General features: G+C 40.8%; 1 protein-coding gene across 1 annotated transcript in view; it reads right to left on the bottom strand.

The window, feature by feature from the left end:
- The window catches only part of NDUFS4 (NADH:ubiquinone oxidoreductase subunit S4), a 47,096-nt gene extending 43,508 nt beyond the window's left edge, over positions 1 to 3,588 (bottom strand). Inside the window, exon 1 of the mRNA XM_038170577.2 lies at positions 3,431 to 3,588. Coding sequence (XP_038026505.2) covers positions 3,431 to 3,498 — 68 coding nt within the window. The 5' untranslated portion in view covers positions 3,499 to 3,588. The remainder of the gene's footprint in view (positions 1 to 3,430) is intronic.
- Between the last annotated feature and the right edge of the window lie 9,671 nt (positions 3,589 to 13,259).

Raw genomic sequence — 13,259 nt, 5'->3', positions numbered from 1 at the left:
ATCTTTGTGGCACTACTTTGGACTCAGTTGAATAGGCCTGAGTCCTTCTTGTGCTACGGGCCCCACAGCTGAACGCAGGACTCCAGGTGGGGAATCATGAGAGCAGAGCAGATGGGGAGAATCCCCTCCCTTGCCCTGCTGGCCATGCTCCTCTTAAGGTATTAAACAGCACCAGTCCCAGGACAGAACCCTGAGGGACACCACTCGTCACCAACCTGCACTTGGGCACAGAGCCATTGACCACCACTCTCCAGCTGCAGCCATCCAGACAATTTCTTTATCACTGACCAGCCCACCTTCAAATCCATCTCGCTTTATTCAGAGATAAAGATGTTGTGTGGGACCATGTCAAAGGCCTTGCAGAATTCCAGGTAGATGACATTGGTCGGTCTTCCCTTGTCAACTGATGCAGTCACTCCATCACAGAAGTTCAAGTGTTCTGTTCCCAGTTCAGCCTACCCACATTCTCTACCGCATGACAAAACTGCAGTCTTTCCCAAGACAGTCCCTCCTTTGTTTTCCTTCTATTGTTTTTCTTTCTATTTCTGTTCACATGAAACTTGAAGACCTGTGCTATTTAAATTATACCCTTAAATCAAATTTTGGCTGAGCTTAACTTAGAGGTCAAAATTGAAGTAACTCAGTAAGACAGACAAGCTAGGTATACCCTTCTTCCCAAAGAGGTCAAACTCTGAATATATTCAACATAATTTTAAGATCATTAAATTTGACAGATCTCACAGTATAAAAGTTTCAAAACTGATCTAAAAGGCACTTCTACTTTGTGTAACAGCTCAAGCCACCTGTTAATAGTCACCACTAGAGAGAAGAGTGATGGACTCAGTAACTGCTGCTTCAGTGATTTTAACGAGGCATACACTATTTCCTAAAGGTATCAGGAATATTGTTGTATGTGCTCCTAACTTATGACTGAAGACTTACTTCCCTGTTGTGTTAGCAGTCAACACTTCAGAAATGCCAAGCAACTTAGGCGTGTGTATTCTAAAGTGCTTAAATATGCACTGATAAATTCAATTTTTGCATTACAGGAAGACATACATGTAGTACTTGTAAGAGTCAAATATAACTCACAGAAATCAGAATATAATCTTTTCTGACTACTGGAAAATGATCTTGGGAACTGTTTTCAAAATCAGAAAGAAACTACTATTCTGTTCCAAAAACTGGAGAACTTGTTGGAGAAACTTGTTTTGCATGAAAAACAAACAAACAAACATAACAAAAAAAAAAAAAAAAAAGAAACCCTCAAATAGAACTGCAAAACAAACCCACCGCAAATAGAACTGTTGCTTGAAGGTTTTAACTTTAATCCTACAGTGGTCAAACAATAAACCGTATCACTCCTGTAATTTCAGCAAGAAACATGAATCTGTAATTCAGTGGTTTCACAGAGTCCCCAAAGGGCTGAGGCTGGCAGAGGCCTCTGGGTCCATCTGGCCCAACCCCTGCCCAAGCAGGGACACCCAGAACAGGCTGCTCAAGGACATGTCCTGGAGTTTTTGGATATACCCAAGGAGGAGACCCCACAGCCTGTCTGAGCAGCCTGTGCCAGGGCTCCCTCATCCGCACAGCACAGAAGGGCCCCTGGTGCTCAGATGGAGCCTCCTGTGTGCCGGGTTGTGCCCACTGCCTCCCATCCCATCACTGAACACTCCTGGGTAGAGGCTGGCCCATCTCATCCTCCCTTCAGATAGTTATATAATGGTAATATCCCACCAAGCTAGGCTCTCTTCTAGTGAGCAGTCCTGTTCCACACAGCACAGAGGTCGCAGTTCCTTTCTCATCCTCGCGACCTTTCACTGAACTCTCTCTGGTAGCTCCATGTCTCTCCTGTACCAGGCAGCCCAGAATTTGACACAGTACTCCAGGTTTCCCGATTCCAAGGAAAATTTAATTCTCACTTGTCTAACATGCAATGATTGCAAAAATGTGTTAAATTCTACATAAGAGAGACTCATGGTACTTCTCCCTGCATCTTCTCCAAGCCACCTGAAGATTTATGATCAGGTGACGTTCCCAAGGAATGTGAAACACAAGTTCAACTTCCTCCGAGATGAGCATCTCCAATTTCTCTTTTACTGAAAAAAAATAAGGACACTAATACTTCTGTGGCAGGGAGGGAACCTGAGGCATGATTTCAGAGGTCCTGTTCCTGGAAGAAAAACCAACCTGAGAGCCCCTACCTCACACCTCCATGCTGCTCCCTTCCTACCCCTGCTACATCCTACAGTTTGTTTTAGAATAAATGCTTATGAGGTAGGGTGGTAAAACTTCCAAACAAACAAACAAAGCTATTTTTAGCCTGGATCAGTTGACTGACACAGTTTACAGGGTACAGGGAACAGTTGTATCAGCACCACAGAGGACCAAACAGAGGGCAGAAACAAGGGAACGGGAACAGTAAGTTCCTGCATTATCACAGAGGAATTCCTAAATTTATATTTGGGTTCCAAAGTGTTTCTATGAAACTGAAGATTAATTTTCAGAACTGTAAACAGGTGTCATTTTAAGGAATAAGTGACTAAAGGCACTGTCAGCATAGAATGCATAAAAAAATAGTATGGTTGTAGTCCTTTTTTTTCCTCTGCCTGTATGTACAGTTCCCGGTGTATACGTTTACATACATATATGTAAACATACACAGATTTAAGAGCCACTGTAACTTTCTACAAACCACTTTTATATTTAAAAATGAACGTAGCACTGGAGGCCCTCAAAATCGTAGGGCAGTGCCTCGAACTACGTCTTCCTGCCTGACCAGAGGCGCTCTCACAAACCCTTGTCTCGTGCGCGCACACCTTCAGCTACAGCTCGGGCCATGCACTGGACTTTCGATAGAGGTCTCTCTACTGAAGAAAAACAATAATAACAATAACAATAATAACAATAATAAACATATTTTAAAAATAAAAAAATAAAAAGAATGCAGCAGCAGCAAAAATTATAGGGTGATTTCCAGTGTTATTTCGAGGCGAATGGGGAGGCAGGAGGAGCAGAGACGCGCCCTCTAAAAAACTAACACGAAATTAAGAGCTGCCGGGGGGATTGGGGGGGGGGGGGGGGGGGAAGGGGGCAGCGCCACGGTGCCCGTACAGGGGCAGGGATCCCCGGGACGGCGGCGCCGCGAGGAGCCGAGGCGGCCGCCCGCAGGCCGGGCAGGGCCATCCCCGACCCCCCCCTGCCCCTCCTGGAGGCCCGGCGGCGGTCGTGAGGCCGGGACAGACACACGGACACACGGCCCGGCCGTGCCCTCACGGCGGCCCCGGGCAGGCCTCAGGCCCCGCGGCCCCCCCCCCCGCGGGCCGCGGCCGCCTCCGCCTCCACCTCCGCCGCCGCTGCCGCCGGTGCCGGTGCCGCCGTTGCCGGGCGCTGCGTGGCGGCGGGCGGTGTCCGGGCGCGGTGCCGTTACCTGGCGGGCGGCAGGCGGGCCGCCGCGCGGAGCCTCGCAGCCGCTGACATTGAGAGGGACGCCGCCATGACGCTCGGCGCAGCCGCTGGGGGGACGGACGGCGGCGGCGCTGGGACAAACCTCCTCCGCCCGGACACAGGAAACGCGAGGGCGGGCGGGGAGGCAGGGAGGGGGCGGGCGGGGAGGGCGAGCACCCTCCTCACACCGCCCTCCTGCTGTCCTCAGTGAAGGACGTGGGGATTGAAGGGCTTTGGAAGGGACCTGTCAGGCCTCACGGCACCCTTGGGTGCGGGGCACCCCGGGGGGGCAGAGCTCTGCTGTGTTTTCTTGCGCGTCTTGACCTATTTCTTAGTTTTTCTGCTTAAAATACGCTCAAGTGCATGTTGCACTGCAGTAGACATGTATCTAACATGCTGTGCGCATAGGAGCCCTGCTTTGACTTTACACCAATTCTGGACGTACTTCCCGTAGTCGGACAAGGAAGATAAACCAATCCTAGACTTGTTTCCTATAGTCAAAGAAGGGAGACAGGCAAGGCCCCTGTTCTCTTAAAGTTGAGTCATGTTTTTAATGCACTAACTGTAAAAAGGCAAGGAAATAATAGTGCTCACGTCCTGGAATATGACGCTTCACTCACAGTTAAAGAAGATAGATTGCTGTAAAAGAAGAGTCAAACACTGTGGTACTCGGTGCCAAAACCTCAAATGACCTACACTGTCCGGAAACGCATGGTGCGAAAGCGCAGGGTTAGAGAGGGATCTGCAACGCTGTGAAGGACTGAAAAGTTTCTGGGGAAGAAAGTTCCACACTCTTAACACCATTTTATTTATTTTGAATTCTGTTGCCATTTTTGAAAACAAGCAAACAAACAAACTTATCTCGAGTTTCATTTTTACTGAAAAACTAAGAAGCGTTAAACGTTAAATAAAAAGTTGTGAAACTCCTACAGGAGGAGGTATTAGTTTTGTCTACTGGTTTGTGAGTTGCTCCAAGAGAAGCCTGCCTTTTTCTATCTTGCGCAGTTCCACAAGATAAGATACAAAAATTCTACACAAGCAAGTTAATCCAGTGCTTTCTTGTCCCAAATAAAAGACAGAAGAATAATAGTTCTAATGAAAAGTTAAACAAACTTTGAACAAATGTTTTCTGCAGTTATCAAATCAACAGAACATTAATTTCCAATGAGAACAAACAACACCCTTTTGTATTATATAATGCTAATTAAACGTCAGACCTGGAGCCACTATTTCATAGTCTTTGTATTAGGCAAAGGTTGCAAAACAGTTTCTGTTGTAAATCATCCTGTTAGAGTGTTCCACTCACATACGTAATTTTCTACACTTTTTTCCCGTCAAATATTTCAGAAATGAAAAGTATACTATTTTTCTTTTTCAAAACAGCAGCTATGCAGAAAGAGAGGAAAAATGAAAAATCATTCTGGGCAGCATAGCACAAAGACAGTAAGGAGAGTGCTTTACAAATTGGGTGCTTTTATGGATAGGAGTATTTAAAAGGAATTTTTCCATCATTAGTAAATATGGTCAAAGTCAGATGTAGTAAGACAGACAGCAGGGGTAATCCTGTAGCAATGATTAATTGAACATGGCCTATATGGAAAGGTGACAGCTTGTGTTAAATGTCAGTGGGAAAAGACACCGAACCTTTGCGCTTACTAGTTTTTCTTTAAGTGTTTTGAGAGAAGGGCTTGAAAAACTCTGTTCCCTGAAGTTCTGTGATTTTTTTTTCAATGTATCAGCTACCAACCTAATAATGCATGTTCTCTCTCACACCGAACATTCATTCATGTTCAGATAGACAGAGTAGGAATATCTGCCTCTCAGAAAACTCAAGAACTTTTATCCCTCTCTTCCAAAATCTTTTTCTAGTGACCTCAGTGATGGTAGGTTATAGGAGGCCTTCACACCAACTCACGTTTAATTCAGTTAATCTAAACTTGTACCTTCTGTGATGCCTCAGCAAGGAGAAATCTGTTGTTCCCTGGAAGCAGGAAAAGATTAAAACTTTTCTAAGGCATCAGCTGGTGAAGAGTTGTTTGCTGAGGCCAGTTGCTCTTGAAGGTCCAAATGTAAACTGAGGCAAGCTGTTTGAGTCTGTCTATTTTCTATCAGTTGTCAGATAATCACAGCTCATCTGAAGACCTCTGGGGTGGGCCCAGCCTTTAGGGTTTTTTCATCTGCTGTCTTCTTTCACTGTCAGAGGTGGAAACAGCAGTTTGGGCAGCATGCAAGTGCATCACACGGCTCACTTTGAACTCCTGCTCTTCCTGGTACCTCTCCAGTGGGTGATGGGGAAAGGACAGGGAAGTAGCATGGGACAGCTGGAGCTTGGAGCTGCCACTTTATTAACTGCATCCATAAAAGGAAGGTGCCAAAATCAGGAGCTGCCTTTGGCAGCTGGGGGAACAGGACTGTCTTGTGCTAGATCACAGCGACTGATGGGTTTGAGCATGTGCGCAAGTGAACGTGCTGCTAATTGCTAGCACAGTCCCTGGAAAGGTTTTGGCCCAGGCCAATTAGCACCGTCCCAAACAATGTCTGAGCACAGTCTGGGAACCAGCGTGAGGCTGGGACTGTTCCTAATAAGCAGTGTGGATGAGGCCATTCTGGGTTTTGGATTGTGTTTTTGGAGCTGGGGAGAAGAGCAGAAAGAGTTTAGTTCTACGGATGTGAGCTGTGCCACGTAAGCTGAGCTGTATCAGGGGTACAAAAGGGTCCTTGGACTGTTTATTTACTAATATAAATGTAACCATAGCATTTGTTGCTGAAGTATTATTGTATAGTAGTCACAAACACGAGAGACTATTTCTAGACAAATAACCATAGTTCTCCAGAGACAGCATGTGTGGCAATTCCAAGCACACAGTTTACCGTGAAATTAATATGCACCAACAGTCCCTTGCAGTCTGGTGCCTCAGAAAGGGCAAGAGATACGAGTTTTTCTCTTTCCCACTTTTAATAGGAAATAGACCTTAGAAATAGACCTCTAAGATATTCCTGTAAAGTTTTAAATTAGGTATATACTGTTTTATGTGACTGGCTTAACTTTGTGTAAATGTATTCTTATATATGATATAAGACCTTCTTAATCGTTGCGTCTTAGGTCAAACTAATCAATTTGTGTGCATATACACAGTCTTAGAAAATAAAGCTTTACATGCAGTATTCCCCCAAATAATACAGTAAGTTAGTTTTTGAGATGACCGCAAAAGAATCATTCGACATCCATACTTTCATGAAGGCTTAAACTTTTCATTCATAATTCTGGCTGCAAGCTGGTCTTCTGTCACTGATATACTGTGAAACACTGTCCCTCAAGACTGAAACAGTTTATGTGCCAGCACTTATTGTGCTGTACAGTATGCTCACAGTTTCTATTGTCTCACTCTATGAGAAAGCTTATTAGCTTAACTATGCAGGGTTAGAGTCATATTTTCTCTTCACATATGTGAACAGCACACATTGTGAGAATCTGAGAGGAAAATCTAACCTTTTGCTTTTTTTCTGTAAGAGTAAGGTTGTACAATTTTACTCTATGCCCAAGGAAATCGAGTCAGATACAAATAATTTCATAGTCTCAAATAAACTGCAGTTAGAAGTGAGAAATCTAGAGATATTCCTTAGTGAATTGTTTTGAATTGTTGCATTTTATCCTGGGTGGCTTGTAGGAACTATTCAGGAAACAAAGTCATCATTCTCAAAGATCTTGACAGCCCTGTGTGGCAGAGCAGTGGTAGAAAACGGGTACAAGACACAAGCAAACTGATTATACTGGTTACAACTACATGTATTCTCACTCAGTTCCATGTTGTGTGTTGGCTGTATTGCTTTTATGTACAGAATCGGTCATTTAAGTGTTGGATAACTCTCAGATTCTGACCCTTCGTATATCTAAGCATGGTGGTAGCTTAACATGTACTTAGTTATTCACATTAACTTTTACAGGACTGGAACTTAGTCTTTCAAATACCAATTTTTAGTTTGAAAAGCATGTTTTGGCTTTGTAAGAGCTCACTCTGTAAGTAGTGCCTCTGTTGGCTCCGTTCTACCCACAGTAATTTCTTTTGCTGGTGAAATATCAGCTGCGGTTACCCTTAGAGGTTTTTTTGTTTGTTTGTTTGTTTTTCCAAGCATTTGCAGTCGGACAAAGACTATTTCTCTTATATAGTTATTTACAAACCTTACCATGCTTTCAGTTCCAGGATAAATTTGATGGAAGATTGTGTCCCAAATGTCAATTTCTGCGTTAAAAGATGAGTGATCATAAGAACATGATGTTTGGGGATTTCAGTATTTATTTACATTCTCTACGTGGCAGCCAGGTTGGTAAGGAAGATGACAATATTCTCAAAGTCTGATTGCAAATGAAATTTAAAATGCAGTCGGAGCTGTCTGGATTTAATTTCTCTCTCTCTCTGCCCCCTTCTTCCCCCCCCCCCCCCCCCCCATATGGGAGAATAAAACATCTCAGCTCATACAGGAGAAAAAAATTAAAACCAGGCAACGCCAGCTCCATTGTAAGCTTCACATGCAATCAAACAGTCTCGCAGGGAAACTCCCCTTCCTGACTGCACTGCTGCCACTTGTGAACTACAATTAAAAAAAAAAAAATCACTTTTTATACTCCCTGCTTTCAAGCTAGACATTGACATGTGAACCAAAATCTTCTTTTTAACTATTGCCCGGGAGGCCACCAAAGAATCCCAGCTGACCCCCTGCCATCAGAGTGAGTGATGGTAGGCTGCTGGTGTTGCAGCTCGCTTCCCTCGGGCTGCCACCCTGAGAGATCCCACCATCCACCCTCGGTGTGAGTGACATTAGCCCACTGGGCTTTGAAAACACTTTTCAGGTCGGTCATCGCGGAGAGATAGCTTCCTTCACACACAGCATCAGGGTGAGTGACGTCAGGCCGCTGGGGTTTAAAATACAGACCCTCAGGCTTGCTAAGCTGACACTGCTGAGAAAACTGCTTTTATTGTTTTACATCAGCAGGGACCTCTTTGTCTTTTTTTGTATTGTTTACTTAGAAGCCAGCCTCCCCCTTCCCCGTCTCCCACCCCAGACAATTATTAACATCTGTAGGGTAATTTCTATTTTTTTTTTTTTTTTTTTTTTTAACTGGAGGTGAAGCAGATTTTAGTCTTTGAATTTTTATAGCCATCTGCTTTCTCATATGATTTTTGAAAGATCCTGGGTGTGCCTGAGTACTTGTTAGTGGGAGTGTCTTAGCATAATAAAAGGAGAGCAGTTCTTAGAGATTCTGTTCCTTTTAGCCATCCTGGATGGATAATGCTAATATTAATCATTCTTCCATCAGAATTTTTCCTGAGGTTCATGGACTTCAGGAAATGTTCCTCCCTAGTCTTGACTGAATATAAGTCTGGCTGGTCCTTGGTCTTTCGATTTGTGATACAAAAATTAAAAGCTTCCTCTGTAGCCAACCACCATAGGAAACCTGATCAGGTTTCATTAGGAAACCTGGTGTTTCTGATATTATTTTATCAGCTCTAAATTGTGGTGATGAGATTTTAGGGTTTTTGTGAAGTTATGTATAGGAATTAGGATAAGCCCCCCTAAACTGGTTAATGTGAAAGATAAAGGTTTAAAGCTGTAATTATATAATACTGCTGAACAGACTAAGTCATAGAACGGTAAGTAGTGCATTGGAACTGCCATTTTTCTGAACTCTATTTCCATTTCATTCAAAATTAGGAACTGTTTCTTAATGTATTACTGAAAAGAAGTAATTAAAAAAATACATATATTTTAAAGTTTCTAATTCTTTATGAAAACAGCAGCCAGGTGAGCTAAAATAAACATAACTATTTGAGAATTTATATACATATTTTTTTTTTTTACTGTTTGCCATTTGAAGCTCACTTTATCAGTGATCTCATCCTCACTTAGATGCATAAACACATTTTGTAGTCAGATTTTACAAGAAGTACCATCACTCTGTAAGAGAAATTTAAGTTTTTTTAAAAGTAGTTTTAAAGTATTCTCTCTCATTCAGCTTACCTAATTTTAAGGAATAGCATCTACTATGATACTAAATGTCACCAGTTTCATTGAAGTAAGAGGCTTTTTAGTGGTTTTGGTAGATTAACAGAGAATTATTAAAATATGTAGTAACAATTAATTTTTATGAAGCAGCCAGGCTGTCCAATAAGAAACGTGAAAATAATTTGCTCTAGCTTTATGAGAACTGAAATAGAGAGCTTCTAAGGTGCTTTTAATGATAGGAATGCAGGAGAGGATGTCATCAAGTCCTCCAAGCTGGAGTTCTCATCCTGAATAATATCTTTAAATTTAAGTTTGTTTTTTTTCAACTCAGAAATGTTCTCTGAAAGACAGTTTTGATGAGCTTGATGATATTCAGTGGTAGGAAACACCATAAGACAGTTATGAGTTGTATGGCATTTTTTGAAATTATATTCCTAATGTTTTCATTATCTCCACATCACCTTCATATAAACAGGACTTTCAAGGGTGGCAGCTTTTTTATGGCCCATACGAAATGAAGCAGGAGCTGGATCCTGGGCTTCCCCAGTTCAGAACCAGAGTCTGAACACCTACTGTGCTGCAAAATTTACAAGAGTTTTTTTTCTTTCTCCTGGTGTGACAGTCCACCATTCACCATTGTGCTCCTGTTTTCTTGACCAGACTGAAGAAAACCCTATTTCTTGCTCTTTCCAGGTGTTGGTGTGTTGCTCAGAGCTCACTGATGAGCAGGCTTTCATGCTGGCAACATATCCCAACAACTTCCATGGCTCAGTTCTTCTGGGAAAGGGTAAGTGTTCAGATCTCTGCAGTTTAATGGTTCCCCTCCCATGGAAATCCCCATGTCTCCATCTGCTGAGAAGATTGACTGTATACATTATATGGGGATGTCATCTATCACAGACCTGGTGTTACAAACCCTTCTGTTCAGAAATGTGAAGGTGGGTTTAGAGTATCATGAGTGTTTTTTGTTTTTTTTTTTTTTCAATAATAAAAATATGGGTTACCTCCAGATTTTAGGGCCTTTTTGTTTTACTCAGTTTGCGTATTCAAAATATCCTACAGAACCATGAATGTTATTTTGGATCTTTGTTGTAAAATGAAAATTACATTTTCTCTTAAACACACAGTTTGACAGTCTAAGAGTCACAAGAGTTGCCAAAAAGTCTGTAATATCTGTGACTGTCCATATAGAAATGAGGGGTGGATGTCCCTGTAGTAACTGGAATCTGAAATCAAGAGACAGCAAAAAAAGGAAGGCATTATCCCAATTGGGTTATGCTTGCTTTGTGTCTGAGTGCTTTGGATAAGGAATTACAGATTCTGTAATTGTCTTAAGCAGTGCCATGCTGGTGTAGAAAAGGCCATACATACACTTCTGCACCTTCTGTATTTGGATGGAAGTGATCAAAATCTGACACTGTAGTACAGCCCACTGTATTGTACTTCAATTGTGACCATCACTGTATTAACTGTACAGGGTATGTGGTTTTGGTGACACAATGAGTTTCTACAGAAAGGATTGTGGTGCCAGGAAAATAATATGATTTCTGTAAAGCAGCTGTTGGAATTCTTAAGGATTAATGATTCTGTTTCCATGGAAGTAAATGACGAAAGTATATATTGGCAGAATATTTTCTAAATAGAATATTTAGAAAAATTCCAGGAGAAAAGAAATTCTGGCTCATTTGTAAGAGAAGATAATGAAGAATGTCCTGGTTTTGCTTACTACACTGGTAGAAGACCATTATACCCTCTTCAGAATAACTACTGGAGAGATTACATGCTGAGGAATACATTTTTAATACAGATTCTTGGCAGTGGCAGCTTTAGCTTGAGTGCCACATCTTTCCCAAAATGTGTTGTTATTTTTATAAATTAAGATACCTGATTGCTTAATTAATTTTCTCAATTAATTTTCTCTTCTCTAAATGGCTTTCTTTAAACACTTGTTTAGTGATTGAATCACAATGACACCTATGATGCGCATCATGTTTCCTACTTGTTAAGATACTATAGCCTGTATAAAACTAATCACAAAAACATTCAGAAAAAGGATGTCTGTTTACCTATATAGTTTGGTACTAAGGCCTGAGCTGTACATTGTCATTAGTAGTGTACGTATCTGATTATGGGATTATCATTGTGGTAGTCATGCAATTTCTATTGGATACTAAAATTTGTCTTCATGATGGAAAAAAGTGCTATAAATTAGTTATTTCACCCTTTTTTTTTTTTTTTTTTTTGAGGTAATATCACATAATCTAACAATAGCAGTAGGACTATGAATGCCACAAGGTTTTGACTTACAAGAAATAGGTAAATTATTAATTTTGGAGAGTATAGTTTACCAAATCAAACTTCAGAGTCTTAACATGAAATGATAAGTTGTAGGCCTGTTTCAGCATTGGGGTGAAATGGGATGGTTCAGTCCTTTGCCTAAAAGGTTTAACATATTAATTGGTCCTATCTGCCATTCAGCTGCAGGACACTGTTATATTGAGGAAAAGGATACTTACATGTATATCCATTAGGAAGCAGTGGCAAAGCAGAAGTGATATTAATTCCCTGAAAAATAAAACGGAACTATTATTTTGAGATAAAATAAATCATTTAAAATATATTTTAAAATCCCTAATCATACAATTAATTAATTCTTTTAGTTTGGGGTCATTTTTATTTTATTTTCTATGACATTTTCTTGATAAAATTGTTGTCTTGGTTTTGTATCAGATTTAGTTTTCACCAAAGGCAGTTCTATTTAAACACCTATATTTACATATATTTATTATATATTATATATATATTTTTCATCTGAAACAGAAAGTGTTAGACACAATAGTTCTTTTCCATCCAGTTCAGTATTACTGGTGAGTTTAATTCTAGTCAATACAGTAAAGTTACTCAAATTTGTGCCTTTTGATGCTGATACTACCATGTCAGGATCGAATAGGGGAGAACCTAATTCACCCATGTGTTGTTTCACATGAATGGTTTATATCAATGGTCATATAGATCATCACTTTTTCTCTTCCTGCTCTTCAGTGAAACAGTTAAGCATTTGCTAGATTAATTGGCTTGTGAAATTACCTCATCCTGGACCTTTCCTAATTTTATCTGTGTATTTATTATTCCTCTCCTTTTTTCACACATTTGTTCTGACCTCTAAGCCTTACATTAGCAATTACCTTTTGAGTCATTTCAGAGAATATATTTTTGGAGAGATTAGCTCATTCCAGGAAGAAAGCAGAAACAGGTTTAAATAGAGACTTTATCAAAGAAACCTGTAATCCCTGTTGTGTCTGTGTATTCTTCTTGTCAATTCAGAAAGCATAAAAAAAATACATATCTTTTTAACACTACTTGTCTCATATATTTTTCGTTATATATCCTTGAAGTTCACAATTTATTCCCTTTTTATAAACAACAGGCTAAATATTGCTATAGTTCTCATATTCCTTTCTTTAGTTTTTATTTGCCATGTGAGACTTTGGAGACCCTTCCTCTTTCTCATTTTCTATTTCCCTCATAAGAAGGTGAAGGGTAGTAATACCACAACAGGGTAATAAATTCCCTGTACACGTGTACATGTCAGCAGTCACAGAAATTGTGACTAAAATGACAGATACAATAAGTATTCTTCAGGGTCTTTTGTTAGTTTGGATTTAGGTCACAAAGTGTATTTCCCAGGCTGTCATTCTACGATGAGCCAGTCTGACGACATAAATGTTGTTTTAGCTTTTTCAGAGCCTCAGCTATGTAAAAGCATTGAATTAATAGTTTTCAGAACTTTTTAAGTGTTCCTAACAATC

Source organism: Anas platyrhynchos, chromosome Z, assembly GCF_047663525.1.
Source record: "Anas platyrhynchos isolate ZD024472 breed Pekin duck chromosome Z, IASCAAS_PekinDuck_T2T, whole genome shotgun sequence".
NCBI lineage: Eukaryota > Metazoa > Chordata > Aves > Anseriformes > Anatidae > Anas > Anas platyrhynchos.
Note: the sequence above shows the minus strand (reverse complement) of the source record. Positions and strands in the feature narration are given on the sequence as shown.